General features: G+C 36.7%; 2 protein-coding genes across 2 annotated transcripts in view; both read left to right on the top strand.

The window, feature by feature from the left end:
* Positions 1-4,971, top strand: part of LOC147358092 (olfactory receptor 51L1-like) — a 32,666-nt gene extending 27,695 nt beyond the window's left edge. The window contains exon 2 of the mRNA XM_086340422.1: positions 3,830-4,971. Coding sequence (XP_086196548.1) covers positions 3,903-4,862 — 960 coding nt within the window. The 5' untranslated portion in view covers positions 3,830-3,902 and the 3' untranslated portion in view covers positions 4,863-4,971. The remainder of the gene's footprint in view (positions 1-3,829) is intronic.
* A 12,174-nt stretch (positions 4,972-17,145) lies between these two features.
* LOC147358091 (olfactory receptor 51L1-like) lies at positions 17,146-18,177 on the top strand. Its single transcript, XM_086340425.1, has one exon. The coding sequence runs from the start codon at positions 17,218-17,220 to the stop codon at positions 18,175-18,177; it is 960 nt and encodes a 319-aa protein (XP_086196551.1). The 5' UTR covers positions 17,146-17,217.
* The last annotated feature ends 2,387 nt before the right edge of the window (positions 18,178-20,564 follow it).

Here is a 20,564-nt window from a genome sequence, read left to right as displayed (position 1 = left end):
ACAAGTAAGTTCCATTTTTATGTGGTAACAGTACCAACTTAGAGCCATTTCCACCTCTCTGTCCTGAATAAGTTCTCATTGGCTACACCATGGCTAACAACCTTTACTATTCTACCGTATTCTGGATACAAATTAGTATTTCATCTCATGTTGCACTACCTACTTTGTTCCAGACATTGAAGTGATAAATACTTGAGACTCTCTGTAGCCTTCTTGCCTTTGAATTTCTAAACTGCAATATCTGGAATGGTAAAGGGAGGATTGGGGGTAGGTCTATAAACTAAAATAGTGACAGTGACAAGGTTACAGGCACAGTCTTGCATTTCTCAGGGAGACTCATATCTCTAAGGATTAGAGGAAGACTTATTAACTCATTCTTCTTGCTTTGAGAATTAAAACAATCTCTCATGCAAAGAGGAACTATTCTACCAAGTAGGTAAGGACTGGGAAAAGTAAGAGTGGGAAGTAATAGAAAAACACAAAGTGGGGCTTGAGAGACAAGAGAGAGAAGGGCAGACACCCAAAGTGTGAGAAGAAACACCAAGGGAATGGTTCAAGAAGAAAAAGATTCTTAGTTTATTAGAGGATATCCTTTCTCCAGCTATCTTTATTATTCATACCCGGTACAAAGCATTCAAGCCAGACTCAGAGTTTTCAGATAGGACTTGCCTAATATACCCTAGACTTGCATGACATGTAGTCTGCTTTCTGTTGGTGGACATGATTGCTTACACAGGGTGAAGGACTATTATCAGACATAACAAAGAGGAATTCCAGAATATGAGTGGGATTACACCAGATAACCTTTGAGGTCCCTTCTAATCCTGCTGCTGCTGCTGCTAAGTCACTTCAGTCATGTCCGACTCTGTGCAACCCCATAGACGGCAGTCCACCAGGCTCTGCCGTCCCTGGGATTCTCCAGGCAAGAACACTGGAGTGGGTTGCCATTTCCTTCTCCAATGCATGAAAGTGAAAAGTGAAAGTGAAGTCGCTTATTACCAGTTATTTTAAATATGAAATTAATTATGGTCTAAATTCACATTAAGACCTTGAGATTTCTGAGTTTATAAACTAACCCCACAAACTCCATCCTCCTCTTCTGGAGATGTGGAAGATACCATAAGGCAATGTGAATGCATTTAAAATTGTAAGATCAGGAACAATAGGAATTGGATTATCAAAATGAACAGGTGCTACCTGAAGGGGGTTGTGAAATAACAGACCAGATTATAGTTAATATGGAATACAATGGATATTTATGTCGTGGTAATTTCAGAATGCTAATATCTCAAAGTCCTAATTCACTGAAATCCCAAAGATCTCATGCTTACTCTTGATGAGACTTCTCATTCTATCCTGGACTCAGTTTTTGTTGTTGCTTTTTTCAAATCTGGCACTGAATAAAATGAGAAGTGTATGTGGTGTCATAATGATCAGAGGAGTTTCTGGATAGAAAAAAAAATAAGCAATTCATTAATGAATTGGCTGTACTGCCTATACTGAAATTTACTGGATGAAAAGGAAATGAAACTGATACAATTCACTTTCTACTTCTCAGGCCACCTAAGTCACTTGTGAGATGGTTGTTCATGATGGTTTCCTCTAAAGGAGGATACTTCATAGTCTCCCCATATATTCCTCCTCCCATTATACTTTAAACAATTCTTGGTGGTACTGTTGTCATCATCATTGTTGTCATTATCATCATCATCCAGAAGGCTCTTTGCTAAGTATTTTACACACAATATATCTTTTACCTTAGCACATCCTTTCAAATTGTTACTTTCTTCAGATCAGAGAGGAGGCAGTTTTGGTACAGAGAGAAGAAAAGGTGATTTGGTCAAAATTAAACTGAGCACAGCATTGAAACTAGAATACAGCTTAGGTTAAAGTGATTGCAGAAGGAGAGAAACAGATTCTAAATAAGGAAGATGTTGAATAACTGTCTCCTTAAAATCTCAGTGAAGAGTCAGTAAGATGACAAAAGACGTACTAGGATCAGGTGTCTTCCCAGTTTTCAATTAAACTTCGTGTTTACTCCTTTTTGATGATTCAGAGAAACCTTGTGAAATCAGAAAAAGTGTCTGAATTGAGTGGGCAGTGAAATGAAAACCAGATTTCTAAATTTGGATTATGGTGTAGAAACTGGAAAAGGATCAACAAAAGAAGGGATAATATTGGAAAATCTGGGCATTAAAGGTAATAATTAGTGCAGGTGTAGACAGGAAGATGAAGTAGATAGGAATTTGGTGAGTTAAACTGCAGGGCTGTAAGAGGTATCAGTTCATACTATGTGTGTGTGTTGAACTTAATTGTAATAAGAGTTAAAAAGCCTGAAATTGTTTCTGTAATATACATATTTGGTGTCTTGCTTATGAGTCTTTCATTTCCTAGAAAGTTATTAAACATCCAAGGAAAGGATCTTTCGCAGTCAGGGTTTCTTTACATGTAACTGGAGGAGACTGCAGTCTTTCCAGGTGACTCAGTGGTAAAGCATCCTCCTACCAATGCAGGAGACATGGGTTCGATCCCTAGGTCAGCAAATTCCCCTGAAGTGGAACACAGCAAGCCACTCCAGTATTCTTGCCTGGAAAATCCCATGGACAGAGCCTGGTATGCCATAGTCCATGAGGTCACAAAAGAGTCGGACCTGACTTAGCAACTAAAATAACAACAGCAAGAGGAGACTGAGAGGATTTGATCTCCCAAAAGCCAAAGTAGACTTTCCAAGATAGCATGATGACAATTTATTAATTTACAGTTAGAGGCAATCTGTCCCATGGATTAGAATTTTGGTAAGCATGGATGCTTGTCAAGAGAAGGGCAAGTGAAGGTCATCTTCTTACTTCAGAGGCATTGTTATTGACTACAGAAGAAGTACTGGAATCTAACAGGTGAAAATATATTAACTCATTAAGTATAAAATATTTAGTGTCAAGATTAGGCACAGTAGGCTTTTTTTTTTGGTCATTCAATCCTTTTGTTATTTTGTTTTCTCTTGCTTTGGCTATGAATCATGATTTTCTACTCAATCTTTCCCCAATCCCTATATATCTATTATTTTGCCTTTTTTTTTTTTTTTTTTTTTTGCAGATAGAACCTCTCTATATATAATAAATCAGTTCCTAAACATAGTAGGAAGAAAGTTTGGAATCTTTAAATGCAGAGTCAGTCAATTATTCTTTGCTTATATTACATAAAAAAATTATATATTTATACTTTTTAAAAATCATACATTCTTCTGTCTATCCTAACTGATGTTTAGCTCTTGGGGATACTAGCCCGAGACTAAATTGATATTAGAGTTGATTTTCACTGGGTACCAACCCTGTGGCATCACTTACATAGCCACAGATAGGTTAGCAAGAGCAAAAACTATGCTGATCAATACTTACCGGAATTCTGTAATATGCTTTGCATGGCGTTCTAGTATTACTGGAAAATCTATCAAGCTAATACAGGAAAGCCATTTCATGTAAGTCACTGCCAAGGTCATTTTTTTTTAAAGAAAATGTTCTACTGTACGACCAGTGACTCTGGTTGAGGATCTTCCTGAAGAAAAGTATGAAATTAAAGTAGTAGTCTAGAATGGGTTTTGTGTGTACAGCTCTGGGTAGTGTCTTTAGAAGGAGATTACCCATATTCATAGAACATAATATATTTGCATTTGAGAAGAAGAAGGGAAGATCCCTGTGGTTATAAAAGTGGATGTTCTACTTAACGGACAACACTCATCAAGGAAATTAAGAATGACAAAGCAAAACTGTGAGGGTAAATCTAGGAGTGATTATAGGACAGACTGAAGTTTTGTTTTGTTTTTGTGACACAGGTGCTGATCTTATCATTTGTTCCCCCTCTGGAGTGTGATTGTGAATATACATTGTGGTTTAACAGTAAGCCCTATGGAAACTGCAAATTCTAGCAACATCCTGTCCTCCACCTTCTATCTCACAGGTATCCCTGGATATGAGCAATTTCACCACTGGATTTCCATCCCATTCTGTCTCCTCCACCTTCTTGGAATCGTGGGCAACTCCACTATCCTACATATTGTCTGGACAGACCCCAGGCTCCATGAGCCCATGTACTACTTCTTGGCCATGCTTTCTCTCACTGACATGGGCATGTCCTTGCCCACAATGATATCGCTCTTCAGGGTGCTGTGGTCCATATCCAGGGAGATCCAGTTCAACACTTGTGTAGTCCAAATGTTTTTCATTCACACTTTCTCCTTCACTGAATCATCTGTGCTCTTGGCCATGGCCCTTGACCGATATGTGGCCATCTGCCACCCACTGCAATATGCTACCATTCTCACTCCTACACTTATCACTAAAATTGGAATTGCAGCCCTGCTTAGAAGTGCCCTTCCTGTGATTCCACTTCTCGCCCGGCTGGCCTTCTTTCCCTTCTGCCATTCTCACACACTTTCTCATTCTTACTGTCTGCACCAGGACGTGATCTGCCTTGCTTGTGCTGACACCAAGTTTAACGTTATATATGGAATGGTTATGATCACTTTGCTGTGGGGAATGGACTCTCTGGGTATTTTTGTGTCTTATGTTTTCATCCTTCACTCAGTATTAAAAATTTCATCTCAGGAGGGGAGGTTTAAGGCCCTCAACACATGTGCATCCCACATCTGTGCTGTACTTATTCTTTATGTGCCTATGATTGGGCTCTCTATTGTCCATTGTTTTGCCAAACACTCATCCCCTCTCATCCACATCTTCATGGCTCATATCTACCTGCTAGTTCCACCTGTGCTCAACCCAGTCATCTATAGTGTGAAGACCAAACAGATCCGCCAAGGAATTCTCCACCTGCTTTCCCCCCTAAAACTCAGTTCTTTTGTGATGTAGACATGTCCTCAACACAGTGATGACATGAATATTAAGTTTGTAAATATATAGTGATTTGTCTGCTCTCTATGTTGGCACCAGAGTTACCAATAAAAGATTACTTAAAAAAAAAAAAGCTGAAATAGCTCTGACAGTACATTGTGAAAAATCCTAAAGGAGAGAGTTGGTGTCTACTGGATTTATAATAGACTGACAACACGAACTTCCTAAATTCCCTCTAGAGAAAGGCAATGCCAAAGAATGCTCAAACTACTGGACAATTGCACTCATCTCAAATGCTAGTAAAGTAATGCTCAAAATTCTCCAAGCCAGGCTTCAGCAATATGTGAACCATGAACTTCTGGATGTTCAAGATGGTTTTAGAAAAGGCAGAGGAACCAGAGATCAAACTGCCAACATCCACTGAGTCATCAAAAAAGCAAGAGAGTTCCAGAAAAACATCTATTTCTGCTTTATTGACTATGCCAAAGCCTTTGACTGTGTGGATCACAATAAACTGTGGAAAATTCTGAAAGAGATGGGAATACCAGACCACCTGATCTACCTCTTGAGAAATTTGTATGCAGGTCAGGAAGCAACAGTTAGAACTGGACATGCAACAACAGACTGGTTCCAAATAGGAAAAGGAGTACATCAAGGCTGTATATTGCCACCCTGTTTATTTAACTTATATGCAGAGTACATCATGAGAAATGCTGGGCTGGAAGAAACACAAGCTGGAATCAAGATTGCCGGGAGAGATATCAATAACGTCAGATATGCAGATGACACCACCCTTATGGCAGAAAGTGAAGAGGAACTACAAAGCCTCTTGATGAAAGTGAAAGAGGAGAGTGAAAAAGTTGGCTTAAGGCTCAACATTCAGAAAACAAAGATCATGGCATCCAGTCCCATCATTTCATGGGAAATAGATGGGGAAACAGTGTCAGACTTTATTTTTCTGGGCTCCAAAATCACTACAGATGGTGACTGCAGCCATGAAATTAAAAGACGCTTACTCCTTGGAAGGAAAGTTATGACCAACCTAGATAGCATATTCAAAAACAGAGACATTACTTTGCCAACAAAGGTTCGTCTAGTCACGCTATGGTTTTTCTTGTGGTCATGTATGGATGTGAGAGTTGGGCTGTGAAGAAGGCTGAGCGCCGAAGAATTGATGCTTTTGAACTGTGGTGTTGGAGAAGACTCTTGAGAGTCCCTTGGACTGCAAGGAGATCCAACCAGTCCATTCTGAAGGAGTTCAGCCCTGGGATTTCTTTGGAGGGAATGATGCTACAGCTGAAACTCCAGTACTTTGGCCACCTCATGCAAGGAGTTGACTCATTGGAAAAGACTCTGATGCTGGGAGGGATTGGGGGCAAGAGGAGAAGGGGACGACAGAGGATGAGATGGCTGGATGGCATCACTGACTCAATGGACATGAGTCTGAGTGAACTCCAGGAGTTGGTGCTGGACAGGGAGGCCTGGCGTGCTGCGATTCATGGGGTCGCAAAGAGTCTGACACGATTGAGTGACTGATCTGATCTAATCTGATGAACATGTTGAAGCGGAGTGTGTTGGAAATCACTTCCATCTGTGGTTTCTCATTTGTAATCCTATCCTGATTCAGTGCTGATTGTCCATCAAGTTTTCCTTGATTATTCTAAACCCGTATTTCTTTGCTTCTTGATACACTATATTTGTCAGATAATCTTATATTACCTTTCTCATTATGTAAATGTGATTGTAAATCAACTTATGCTAACTTTCTTTAAAATGGAAAAAAACCTTACCTTGATGTAAGAGCATATTAGGTTTCAAAAAGGAAATTTTTGAACTTTATGGTCCATCAACATCATCTTTTAAAATTTTACTCACATGTTCTGTTCTTTCTGAGGACATTTAGTTTCATCAGGAATAGAAAGGGACAACTTTCATAGTTTTATTTAATTTTTAGAATTACTCTTACTCTTTCAGAAAGCCAAACTCAGTGATTTTTTATGTCCCTGAGATAATGTCATGTGAAGCCAGTGATTATATAATCTACTAGATTAGATATACGTAATAATAATTAAGGATATAGTATTTAAACATAAAAAATCTAACTCACTGAGGTGTAGATACTTGTAAGTTTATAGTAGTAGGAAACAGGTAATACAGATCTCAATTTTTATCTAGAACTCTTTTCAATATATAAACTGTCTTCACATTTCTCTGAAATTATTGAATGCATAGCTGTGCATAGAGTTGTATTAACAAACTTGCAAGTTTAATTGAAATATCTTAGTTCAAATGTCTGTACTTACTGAAAGAGAAGAAAGACATGAAGCAAAAAATAAAACTTTAAGGATGCTTTGTAACTCCCAGTTTTTATATTGGTCTTAATGACAGGTAGTATATTTTCACAAATCTTATTCTGTTACTGTAGGAACTGTGTCTCAAGGATTTTGCTACCTGTGAAAATCAACATTATGTTTAGTGTAAAAGAGTCACTTAATAATTATTTAATGCATAAGTTATATAGAAGTGAATCAACCATTGAATAAAGACTGACTCATTTGGATTGGATTTTTAAAAAAAACTTGGAGTGAAAAATTTGACCTCTCATGAACCCGTATTTCCAATAATAAAACAAATCTTACTAACTTTAAATTATGATTTCAGATGTCAGGCATATGGAATACACTTAGAATTTCCATTAGCTTATATCTTTTCCCTGGTTTTAATTCAGTTATGTCTGTTCCTATCCCTCTTTATCTTAATTCTTTATTTTACTTCTAATTACCCCTCTCCTTTAGCACATTCACCTTGTCTGAAACATCAACAAATAAAAATAAAGATACATGAACATCAGACTTAGATAATATTCCCTATAGTAAATAAGTAAAATAAAATTAATATGAAAAATAAAAAATGAGAAATGTGAACATTAATTTCAGATGTACAAGTGACATTTAAATATTTATAGTCATCCTTCATATGATACCTTCAGATACAAAATGTATTTTTAATATTTTAATATTTTTAATTTTTTTTAATTTTACATTTTTAAAAAGATATGCTGATCATATCTTTCCTAATGCTTCCACTCCAAAAAATGAAACATTTGAAGTTTTTTCCTTAACATATATTCAAACCATTACATCTTAAATTTTGTATTTTGCATGCCAGTAAAATTATTTTAAATGAACATCTACATAGATAATCTAAGTTTTGAATTTACAAAATATCATGCTCTATACTAACTCTTGGAGAAGGAAATGGCAACCCACTCCAATATTCTTGCCTGAAAAATCCCATGGACAGAGGAGCATGGCCAGCTACAGTTCATGGGGTCGCAAAGAGTCAGATGTGACTGAGCGACTGAGCATATTCTAACTCTTACAGTGTATCATTAGTTACATGGTTTTCATGAAATATATTTTACAGAAAACATTTATAAATACCTATTCTCAAAATTAAGATAATTCTTCCTAGAAGAATTTAGTTGGTGTAGAGGTGTTATTTTATTTATTTTTTATTTTTATTTTTAAATTAATTAGTTAATTTATTTTAACTGGAGGACAATTACTTTACAATATTGTAGTGGTTTTTGCCATACATTGACATGAGTCAGCCGTGGGTAAACATGTGTCCCCTCATCCTGAATACCCCTCCCACTCCCTCCCACTCAAAGCACCAGCTTTGTGTGACCTGCTTCATGCATTGAACTTACACTGGTCATCTATTTTACTTATGGTTGATATAAATGTTTCAATGCTATTCTCTCATGTCATCCCACCCTTACCTTCTCCCACACAGTCCAAAAGCCTGTCTTTACATCTGTATCTCTTTTGCTGTCTTGCATATGGGGTCACCATTACTGTCTTTCTAAATTCCATATATACATCTTAATATACTGTATTGGTGTTTCTCTTTCTGGCTTACTTCACTCTGTATGGTCTTCCCTTATGGTTCAGCTGGTAAAGAATCCGCCTGCAATGTGGGAGACGTGGGTTCGATCCCTGGGTTGGGGAGATCCCCTGGAGAAGGGAAGGGTTACCCACTCCAGTGTTCTGGCCTGGAGAATTCCATGGACTGTACAATCCTTGGAGTCGCAAAGAGTCGGACATGACACTTTGTATAATAGGGTCCAGTTTCATCCTCATTAGAACTGACTCAAATTTGTTCATTTTTATAGCTGAGTACTATTCCATTGTGTATATGTACCACAGCTTCCTTATCCATTCATCTGTGGATAGACATCTAGGTTGTTTCCTTGTTTTAGCTATTGTAAACAGTGCTGTGTTGAACATTGAGGTACATGTGTCTCTTTCAATTCTGGTTTCCCTGTGTGTATGCCCAGCAGTAGGATTGCTGAGTCATATGGCAGCTCTATTTCCAGTTCTTTAAGGAATCTCCACACTGTTCTCCATAGTGGCTGTATTAGTTTGCATTCCCACCAACAGTGTAAGAGGGTTCCCTTTTCTCCCTACCCTCTCCAGCATTTATTGCTTGGAGACATTTTGATGGCTGTCATTCTGACCAGGGTGAGACAGTCCCTCATTGTGGTTTTAATTTGCATTTCTCTGATAATGAGTGATGTTGAACATCTTTTCATGTGTTTCTTAGCCATCTGTATGTCTCCTTTGGAGAAAAGTCTGTTTAGTTCTTTGGCCCATTTTTTGATTGGGTCATTTATTTTTCTTGTTTTGAGCTGCATGAGTTGCTTATATCTTTTGGAAATTAATTCTTTGTCAGTTGCTTCATTTGCTATTATTTTCTCCCATTCTGAAGGCTGCCTTTTCACTTTGCTTATATTTTCCTTTGTTATGCAGAAGCTTTTAATTTTAATTAGGTCCCATTTGTTTATTTTTGTTTTTATTTCCAATATTCTGGGAGGTGGATCATAAAGGATCTTTCTGTGACTTATGTTAGAGAGTGTTCTGCCTATGTTTTCCTCTAGGAGTTTTATAGTTTCTGGTCTTACATTTAGATCTTTAATCCATTTTGAGTTTATTTTTGTGTATGATTCTTTTACAGGTGCTTGACCAGTTTTCCAAGCACCACTTGTTAAACAGATTATATAATAATAATCCATATAATATAATAATTTAATAATCTCTTTAATTTTATATAATGTATAAAAATATACAATTTCTCTCTTGTATATTTTTGCCTTCTTTGTCAAATATAAGGTGTCTATAGCTGTGTGGATTTATCTCTGGGCTTTCTATTTTGTTCCACTGATCTATATTTCTCTCTTTGTGCCAGTACCATATTGTCTTGATGACTGTAGCTTTTTAGTATAGTCTGAAGTCAGGAAGGTTGATTCCTCCAGTTCTGTTCTTTCTCTTTGGCTATTTAAGGTATTTTATGTTTCCATACAAATTGTGAAATTATTTGTTCTAGTTCTGTGAAAAACACCTTTGGTGGCTTCCTAAGGATTGCATTGAATCTATAGATTGCTTTGGGTAGTATACTCATTTTCACTATATTGATTCTTCCAATCCATAAACATGGTATATTTCTTCATCTATTTGTGTCATCTTTGATTTCTTTCATCAGTGTTTTATAGTTTTTCCTATATATGTCTTTTATTTCTTTAAGTAAATTTATTCCTAAGTATTTTATTCTTTTCATTTTTTAATTTGTATTTTTATTGGAGTATATTTGATTAATAATGTTGCAGCAAAGTAATTCAGTTATACAGACACATGTATCTATTCTTTTTTAAATTCTTTTTCTATTAGATTTCTATAGAATATTGACCAGAGGTCCCTGTGTTATACTGGGTTATCTATTTTCAAAATAGCCATGTATACATGTCAATCCTAAACTCCCTTTCTCCCCCAACTTATAACAATGAGTTTGTTCTCTAAGTCTGTGTGTCTGTTTCTGTTTTGTAAAGAAGTTCATTTGTATTTTTTTTATTCTGCATGTAAGCAATATCATATATTTGCCTTTGTCTTATTTACCTCATTTGGAATGATAATCTCCAGGTCCATCTAAGTTGCTGCAAATGGCATTATTTTGTTATTTTAATGGCTGAATAATATTCCATTTTATGAATGTACAACATCTTCTTTATCCATTCATCTGCCTATGGACATTTATGTTGCTTTCACGTTGTGGCAATTGTTAATAGTGCTGCAGTGAACATTGGGGTTCATGTATCCTTTCAAACCATGTTTTCTCCAGGTGTTTGCCCAGGAGTACAATTGTTGAATCAGAGATGAGTTTTGAATATACAAATGAATGAATGACTGAACGAATGAATAGATGCCACAGTTATATTATGAACTGAGAAGGGAAGCATTATTTTGTCCAGTCCAGCCTTCCAGCAAGTAGCTATCTCTCTTAACGTGAAAGCCCTCCTACTCTTGCCTAGAATTATGATAATATGATATAAGCATCTAACCCACTTTTATATAGACTTACATGCTGAGACACTCTTACACATATTGTTTTGCTTCATTAAGCCATGAGTATTTGCTTGTCCTCTAAAAGTATTGTCTGCCTATCTGAAAAATCTGTAAGATATCCAGAAGACCAAATAATAATTCATTTTTTCCAGTCTCCTATCACTAGGAAAAATGCAATACAATTATTTTCATGATGTCAAATGTCATTCTTTGGATTATGCACTGATCATCTTTATTTGCAGAAAGCCCTTTGTGGCAAAACACAAAAAAATTTAAAAAGCACAAAATCAGAATAGAGAATAACACCCTTCACCATTTAAGTGTTTAGTGTTTTCTTTTATACATGCATTGTTCCAAAATACGTCATTAGCACACTTAGTCATTCAGGTCATTTGAATAACTTAAACCATAAAAGCATTATCCTTTAAAAAAGTTCAGTGTGGATAACCACCTCATTACCCAGAAAGTCGAGAAAAAGCCATGTGCATTTATAAAGAGAATAATAGTACAGATATTTTTAAGACACCCAATTCATTTAATTCAACAACTTGACCATATATAGGTTTCTATTATATTCATCATGTATTTTTTTACTGTCTAATGCCAGAGAAATATTTTAGCTCTTTTATAAATGAAGAACAGGTAAATATGTTTTATAGTAGATATAAGAAAGTACATTATAAGAATTATGACAACTAAGTTTATAAATGATAAATCTTGTCCCATGAACCATAGAATGCAATTTGCAAGAAAGTTTGGAATGAGAAAAGTTAAGTTAGAAAATGCATGTGCTTACATAAAAGTGCCAGATGAATCCAGTGAACATAATCCTGATCATTACCACAAATTTCCTTTTCTTTGGAATTTGTCCTGACATAATTTCACCCCCATTAAATCAGAAGAAGGAATAAAATATATTGATTCAAATTAGCACTCTGACCCAATATAGAGCAGTTAAACTCCTTGTCCAAGAATCATTGTAGCTGAGACCAGATAGGGTCACCAAATCTAAAAAAGTTCATCCTTTCCTGCTGTTGAGGTCCTATGGCAGCCTGGCTCCTTTTCCTACCTAAGTTGTAGACATTCAGATTACCTTTGGCTGTCATGACATTTGCAGAATATTTCAGTGAAATGTCCTGTTTTGTGGTGGTCGGATAGGCTAGCCAGGTGGCATGCTTCCCTGGTGGCTCAGACAGTAAAGAATCCACCTTCAATGCAGGATACCTGGACTCAATCCCTCGGTTGGGAGGGCATGGCATGGGAGGAGGGCATGGCAACCCACTCCAGTATTCTTGCCTGGAGAATCTCCGTGGCAGAGGAGCCTGGTGGACTACAGTCACAAAGAGTTGGACACAAGTGAGTAACTAAGCACAGTAACAGAACTTAACTTGAGTCATTCCCAGCCCTTAGGTTATAGACTCTATGTTCCTCACAGTTTAAGTCCTTAATAAGTCCCTTTGATTGGCTACTCCATAGCTAACATTCTTTATTGAGTCCAAGCGTGTCTGTCAGTCACTCAGGCTTATCTGACTCTGATAGCTCAGGGTGAAGGACTCCTGATCTTCAAAGAAGATTTAGCTTTGCGACCAGGGACCAGGTTTGATCATTGAAGAGCTTTTGTGTAGCAGAATTTTATTAAAGTATAAAAGGGAACAGAGAAAGCTTCTCACATAGACATCAGAAAGGGGACGTAGAGTGCCCCCCTTGATAGTCTTAGCAAGGGAGTTATATACTTTTTCAGTTGGTTATTACAGTAAATCAAAAGAATGTCTCAAGGTTGTAAAGGTCTTACCAGACCCAATTCCACAATTTGCACTTTAATATAACAGAATTAGGAAAGATCTTACCAGACCCAATCCCACAATATACATTTTTTAAATGACAGGCTTAGTCAGAAGGGTCTTAAGAAGGAAAAACATGTCCTCGAGCAAGCTACATTGTTCTATTGACTAAAACAAAACAATGTAGAAAAAATGTTTGTCCTTTTTTCCTACTTGAGAACTCCAGACCCCTGTCTCCTCTTGAAAGCCCCAGACCCCTCTCTCCTCCTCAGGGACCCTGGACTTCTTATCAACCTACCTAGAAATTGATTCTCTCAATTCTTTGTGACTAAATGCGCTGTAGCCCACCAGTCTCCTCTGTCCATGGAATTTTCTAGGCAAGAATGACAAGTGGTTTGCCATTTCCTAACTAGGGGATCTCCCTGACCCAGCAACAAACCTACATTTCCTGTGCCTCCTGCATTAGCAGGCAGATTCCTTATCACTGAGCCACTTGGGAAGCCCAGCATCTTTATTACCTTGCCATATTCTGGATGCAAGATAGTATTTCATTACATGTCACACTACCACATTTGTTCCAGACATTGAGGTGATAAATATTTGGAACTTTCTATAACCTCCTGCCTTTGCATTCCCAAACTGCATTATAGGAAATGGAAAACAGAGAATTTGTGGAAGGGCCCTGAAGTAAAATAGTGGTGCAGACAGGGTTACAGGCATGGTCCTGCATTTCTCATGGGGACTCACATCTCTAAGGACTGGAGGAACACTTATTAACTCATCCTTCTTTCCTTGGGAATTAGAGCAGTCACTCATGACAAGAGCAACTATTCTATCATTAGGTGAGGATTGGGAGAAGTAAAACTGGGAGGTAATAGGAAAATACAGAGGGGGCTTGAGAGATCAAAGAGATCAGGGCAGACACCCAAAGTGTGAGAAGAAGGACCAGGGGAATGGTTTGAGAAGGAAGAGGTTCTCAGGTGATTAGAGTGCATACTTTCTCCAAATCTTTATTGTCCATACCCATAGACAGAGGATTCAAGCCAGACATAGGTTTTTCAGATAGAACTTGCCTAATATACCCTAGACTTTCATGGCAAGTAGTCCCCTGTCTGTCCGTGCACATGACTGTTTACACAGCGTAAAGGAATATTACCAGACATAACAGAAGAGGAATCCAGAATATAAGAGTGGGATTACAGCAGATAAGATTTCAGGTCCCTTCTAATCCCATGTATCAGTGATTTTTAACATGATATTAATTATTAATTATGTTCTAAACCTTAAGACCTTCATATTGTTGAATTTATTAACTAATTCTAGACTCTACTGTCCTACTCTGGGAATGTAGAAGGTATCAAAAGGCAATGTGAAAGAATTTGAAACTAGAGCATCAGGACCAGTGGATATTGGATTGTCTAATCAAACAGGTACTGCAACATGGGGGCTGTGAAAAAAAATAGATGGACCAGATACTAGTGAATATGGAGAATAATGAATACATATGTTGCAGTAACATCAGAATAGTAATGTGATTGCTCAGATTCCTATTTCACTGAAATCCCAAAGATCTCATTTTAACTCTTGGTGAGATTTCTCATTCTATTTTGGACATTTTTATCCCCCAAAATTGGTGCTGAATAAAATGGAAAGTGTATATGTAGTGTCATCATATTGATCAGAGGAATTTCTGGGTAGAAAAATATTAAGGAGCAATTCATATCTCTGGCTATACTAAATATTTAGTTGATAAAAAGGAAATGAAACTGATATAGTTCACTTTCTACTTCTCAGACCATCTAGGTCACTTTTAACATAGCCATTCATGGTGTTTCCTCTAGAGGAGGATACTCCATAGTCTCCCCTTGTCTTCCTCCTCTCATTATACATCAAACAGTCATTGGTGTTAATGTTATTGTTGTCATCATCATTGTTCTCATTTTCATCACTATCATCATCATAGAAAAGGCTCTATGCCAACAAGTTTACACACATTATCTCCTTCACCTTAGCACATCCCATCAAATTATTATTATCTTCAGTTTATAGTGGAGACAACTCCTCTACAGAAGAGAGAGAGAAAAAGAAGTCATTTGGTCTAAATTAAAGTGAGTAAGCTATGAAACCAGAATATAACAAGTTAATGTGATTGCAGACCCAGAGAAATAGATTCTACATAAGAGAGATGTTAGATATAAGTCTCCTTTCAACTTCAGAAGAAGGTCAGTGATATGATGAAAAATGACCTTTAGTTCACGTATCTTCCAGTTTTCAATGAAACTTCATGTTTACTTCTTCTTGGCCATGGGAGAGAACATTTATAAAATTGGAAAAATGGTTTGAATTGACTAAGCAGTAAGATAAAAAGAACCAGATTTTAAAATTTTGATTATAGAATAGAAATTAGAAAAGAATCATCAAAAAGAAATAATAATATTGGGCACTCTGAGCATTGAAAGTAATAATCAGTGAAATTTTGGACAGAAAGGTGAGGAGATAGACAGGAATTTGAGAAGTTAAATAGCAGGGCCATAAGAAGTATCAGTTCATACAGTATGTCAATAGAACTAAGTGTAATATGAACAGTCAGGAAGACTGAATTTGTTTCTGGAATTTACTTATTTGATGTCTTGATTATGGATCTTGTGTTTTTTAAAAAAAATTATTAAACAATTGGGGGAAATATCTTCTGTAATCAAGGATATTACATGGAACTAGAGGAGACTTAGGGGATTTCATGTCACAGAACGTCAAAGAAGACTTTCCAAGACAGAAGATACTGATTTATTAGTTTACAGTGGAAGGTAATTTGTCCCATAGAGTTTAAATTCCTAAACCGATATTTTGGTGAGCATGGAGGCTGGGCAGTTGATGAGCAAGTGGAGTTTAGGAAATGGCTCACCTTTCTTAATAATGTCTTTCTTGACCACAGAAGAAATCCTGGAATCTAGAGGGGGAAGATATATTTTCTCATTTGAGCAGAAGAGCTTTAGTGTGGAGGTCAGATGCCAGTAGACATTTTTTGTGCATTTTACTTTTTTGTTGTTGTTGTTTTCTCTCTTGTTTTTGCTTTGAAGGATAAATTTCTACTCTCTGAAAAACCCCTATATCTTTTGTTTTGTAGTTTCGGTAGAATGAATCAGTCTGTAAATGATTAATTAGTTCTGAAACATAACAGGAAGAATGTTCTGAATCTTTTAAATCAGATTCAAAATCAATTATAGTTTGCTTAACATCACATATAAAATTATTTTATAATTATAACTTTTAAATTCTACACATTCTACTAAATCATCTTAAGCTATATTTGTCTCAAGGAGATGCTAATCCAGGAACATATTGATATCAGAGTTGATTCTATGTGGCTACCATTCCCTTGTTATCCATCACCTAAGTGGCACTAGTGTTACAGAACCTGCCTGCCAAATTAGGAGACCTAAGAGTTGTGGGTTCGATCTCTGGGTCAAGAAGATCTTCTGGAGGAGGATATGACAACCCACTCCAGTATTCTTGCCTGGGAAATCACCTGGACAGATGACACTGGCAGGTCCCAGTCTATAGGGTCACAAAAAGTAGGACATGCCTGAAACAACTTAGCATGCATATGTGAATGCCATCACTGTGGTATTAGTTATATAGTCTGAGATAAATTTAGTAAGAATAAAAAACATCCTGACCAAATCTTGCCTGATACTGTAGAGATGCCTTGCATGATACTCTAGTATTGCTGAAAAAGCTATCAAGCTCAGACAAAGACATTCATATAAGTCATTGCAGGAGTCTTTTTTCTTTTTTTCAAAGCAGACTAATATAAGACCAGTAACTCTGGTCAAGATTGTTCTAAAGAAAAGTATTAATTAATAATGTAATCTACAGTGGGTTTGTGTGTGCTGCTCTGCGGGATAGTGTTTTTAGAAGGAGTTTGTGCATGCTCAAACAGCATGTTAATAGTTCTGCATCTGAGGAGAAGGGAAAGTTGTTATGGTTATAAAAGTGGATGTTTTTCTTAACTGATGACATTGAGCAATGAAATGAAGAAAAGCAAAGCAAAACTGTGAGGGTAAATCTAGGAGTGATTATAGGACAGACTGAAGTTTTGTTTTGTTTTTGTGACACAGGTGCTGATCTTATCATTTGTTCCCCCTCTGGAGTGTGATTGTGAATATACATTGTGGTTTAACAGTAAGCCCTATGGAAACTGCAAATTCTAGCAACATCCTGTCCTCCACCTTCTATCTCACAGGTATCCCTGGATATGAGCAATTTCACCACTGGATTTCCATCCCATTCTGTCTCCTCCACCTTCTTGGAATCGTGGGCAACTCCACTATCCTACATATTGTCTGGACAGACCCCAGGCTCCATGAGCCCATGTACTACTTCTTGGCCATGCTTTCTCTCACTGACATGGGCATGTCCTTGCCCACAATGATATCGCTCTTCAGGGTGCTGTGGTCCATATCCAGGGAGATCCAGTTCAACACTTGTGTAGTCCAAATGTTTTTCATTCACACTTTCTCCTTCACTGAATCATCTGTGCTCTTGGCCATGGCCCTTGACCGATATGTGGCCATCTGCCACCCACTGCAATATGCTACCATTCTCACTCCTACACTTATCACTAAAATTGGAATTGCAGCCCTGCTTAGAAGTGCCCTTCCTGTGATTCCACTTCTCGCCCGGCTGGCCTTCTTTCCCTTCTGCCATTCTCACACACTTTCTCATTCTTACTGTCTGCACCAGGACGTGATCCGCCTTGCTTGTGCTGACACCAAGTTTAATGTTATTTATGGGTTAGTTCTGATCACTTTGCTGTGGGGAATGGACTCTCTGGGTATTTTTGTGTCTTATGTTTTCATCCTTCACTCAGTATTAAAAATTTCATCTCAGGAGGGGAGGTTTAAGGCCCTCAACACATGTGCATCCCACATCTGTGCTGTACTTATTCTTTATGTGCCTATGATTGGGCTCTCTATTGTCCATCGTTTTGCCAAACATTCATCCCCTCTCATCCACATCTTCATGGCTCATATCTACCTGCTAGTTCCACCTGTGCTCAACCCAGTCATCTATAGTGTGAAGACAAAGCAGATCCGCCAAGGAGTTCTGTGTCTTCTTTTCCCCCTAAAAATCAGTTCTTCTGTGATGTAGGTTTGTCCTCAAGACAATGATGGCATAAATATTAAGTTTGTAAATATATAGCGATTTTTCTACATGCTATGTTGGCACCAGAATTTCCAATAAAATATTACTGAAAATGACACAAATAAAATTGACATTACATCCTGTAGATGTCCTAAATTAGAGAGTTGGTGTCCACTGGGATTATACAGACTGACTTAACACATGTTTCCTAAATCTCCTCTAGGCATGAATATGTTGGAATGCAATGTGTTAGATACCATTTAAATCTATTGTCTCTCATTTCTAATCCTAACCCTGATTCATGGTTTCCTGTCCATAAAATTTTCCTTGATCATTCTAAACCCATATTTCTGTGCTTTTTGACATACTCCATTTGTCTGGGAATCTTACATTATCTTTCTTGTTATAAGTGTGTTTGTAAGTCTGCTGAAGTTACCTTTATTAAAGATGGTAATGATCATATCTTGATATAAAAGTATATTAGAGCTCAAAGCATTTTATCTATCTTCATGGTGCATCAGAAGCATCTTTTAAAATTTTATACACATGCTGTGTATTTTCTCAGGAAGTTGAATTTCTCGAGGTATAGAAATGGGCAACCTTCATTTTTTACTTAATTTTCTGAAATAATTTTAATCTTATAGAAAGCTGAAGTTCAGTAGTTTTTGAAATCCCTGAGATGTCTTATGAAGCCAGTAATTATAATCCACTGGATTAAGTGTATCTAACAATAATTTAGGATATAGTATTCAAACATAAAACATCTAACTGACTGAAGTGTAGCTACTTATGTTTATGACAGTAAGAGTCATAAAATATAAATCTTTTTCTACAATTTTTTGGCATATAAACTGTCTTTTCATATTATTCAAATGATCTAGTGTATGGCTATGCATAGAATTGTATAAGAAACTTGCAATTCTAGTTGAAATTTCTTAATTCACATGTCTACACTTGTTCAAAGACAAATAAGTGAAAAAGAAAAAAGCCTTTAAGGATGCTTTATAACTTTATGTATACTGATCTTAATAATACATAATAAATTTTCACAAATCTTATTCTATCTACACTAGGAACTGTGTCTCATGCAGCTTGCTACCTGTGAGAACCAACACTATCTTTATTTAAATTATGCACTTAATAATTATTGAGTGCATAAGTGAAAAGGAATGAATCAATCACTGGATAAAGAACGACTAGTTTTATTTGATTAAAAAAAAAAATCTTGGAGAAAGAGATTTCACCTGTCATAAGCCCACATTTCACATGACAAAAAAGGTATTATTAACTTGAGATTACCATTTCAAATGTCAAACCTGTGAAGGACATCTAAGACTTCCCATGACTTATTTCTGTTCCCTAGTTTTAATTCAGTTATATCTGTTCCCATCCCTCTTATCCTATTTCTTGACTCTACTTCTAAATACTCTTCTCCTTCAGTACTTTCAGATATCAAGTAAAAATAAAGCAAGATATATGAACATCAAATTTAGATAATATTTCCTACAGTAAATAAATAAGATAAAATTAATAGAAATAAATATTGGAAGACAATGTGAACATTATCATTTGCTGTATACCATATAAGTATATCAGGCTTCCCTGGTGGCTCAGACGGTAAAGCGTCTGTCTGCAATGCGGAAGACCAGGGTTCGATCCCTGGGTCAGGAAGATCCCTGGAGAAGGAAATGGCAACCCACTCCAGTATCCTTGCCTGGAGAATCCCATGGATAGAGGAGCTGGATAGGCTACAGTCTACAGGGTCACAAAGAGTTGGACACAACTGAGCGACTTCACTTAACTATAGCCATTCTATAAAATCTTCAAATTCAAAATATATTTTTAGTGTCTGCTTGCTGAATACATCTATCATAATGCTTCTGCTCTGAAAAATGAAAAGTTTTATCATTTTTTTAGCTAACAAATATATTTAAACCATTGAATCTTAGATTTTGCATTGCATGTAAATACAAAAATATACAAATGAGTATGTAAATATACAGGCCAATTTTTGAGTTTACAAATTGCTATCTTCTATATATTTCTTAAGATATATTATTAGAGGTACTTTATATTCATAAATGGGGCTTCCCTTGTAGCTCAGATGGTAAAGAATCTGCCTTCAATGCAGGAGATCCAGGTTTGATCCCTGGGTTGGGAAGATCCCCTAGAAAAGGGAATGGCAACCCACTCCAGTATTCTTGCCAGCGAAATCCCATGGACAGAGGATCCTGGCAGGCTATAGTCCATGGGGTTGCAAAGAGTCAGAAATGACTGAGCAGTCGACACACATATTCATAAAGTATACTTTACTAAACACACTAAAAAAAACACATTATCAAAATTAAGATAACTCTCCCTATAAAATATAGTCATTGAAGACATGAGTGATT

Source organism: Bos grunniens, chromosome 15, assembly GCF_055505025.1.
Source record: "Bos grunniens cultivar Pamir isolate PY7600 chromosome 15, Bosgru_T2T1.0, whole genome shotgun sequence".
NCBI lineage: Eukaryota > Metazoa > Chordata > Mammalia > Artiodactyla > Bovidae > Bos > Bos grunniens.
Note: the sequence above shows the minus strand (reverse complement) of the source record. Positions and strands in the feature narration are given on the sequence as shown.

Coding starts and splice junctions, on each gene's coding strand:
- LOC147358091 (XM_086340425.1), top strand. CDS start 17,218: ATGGAAACTGCAAATTCTAGCAACATCCTGTCCTCCACCTTCTATCTC.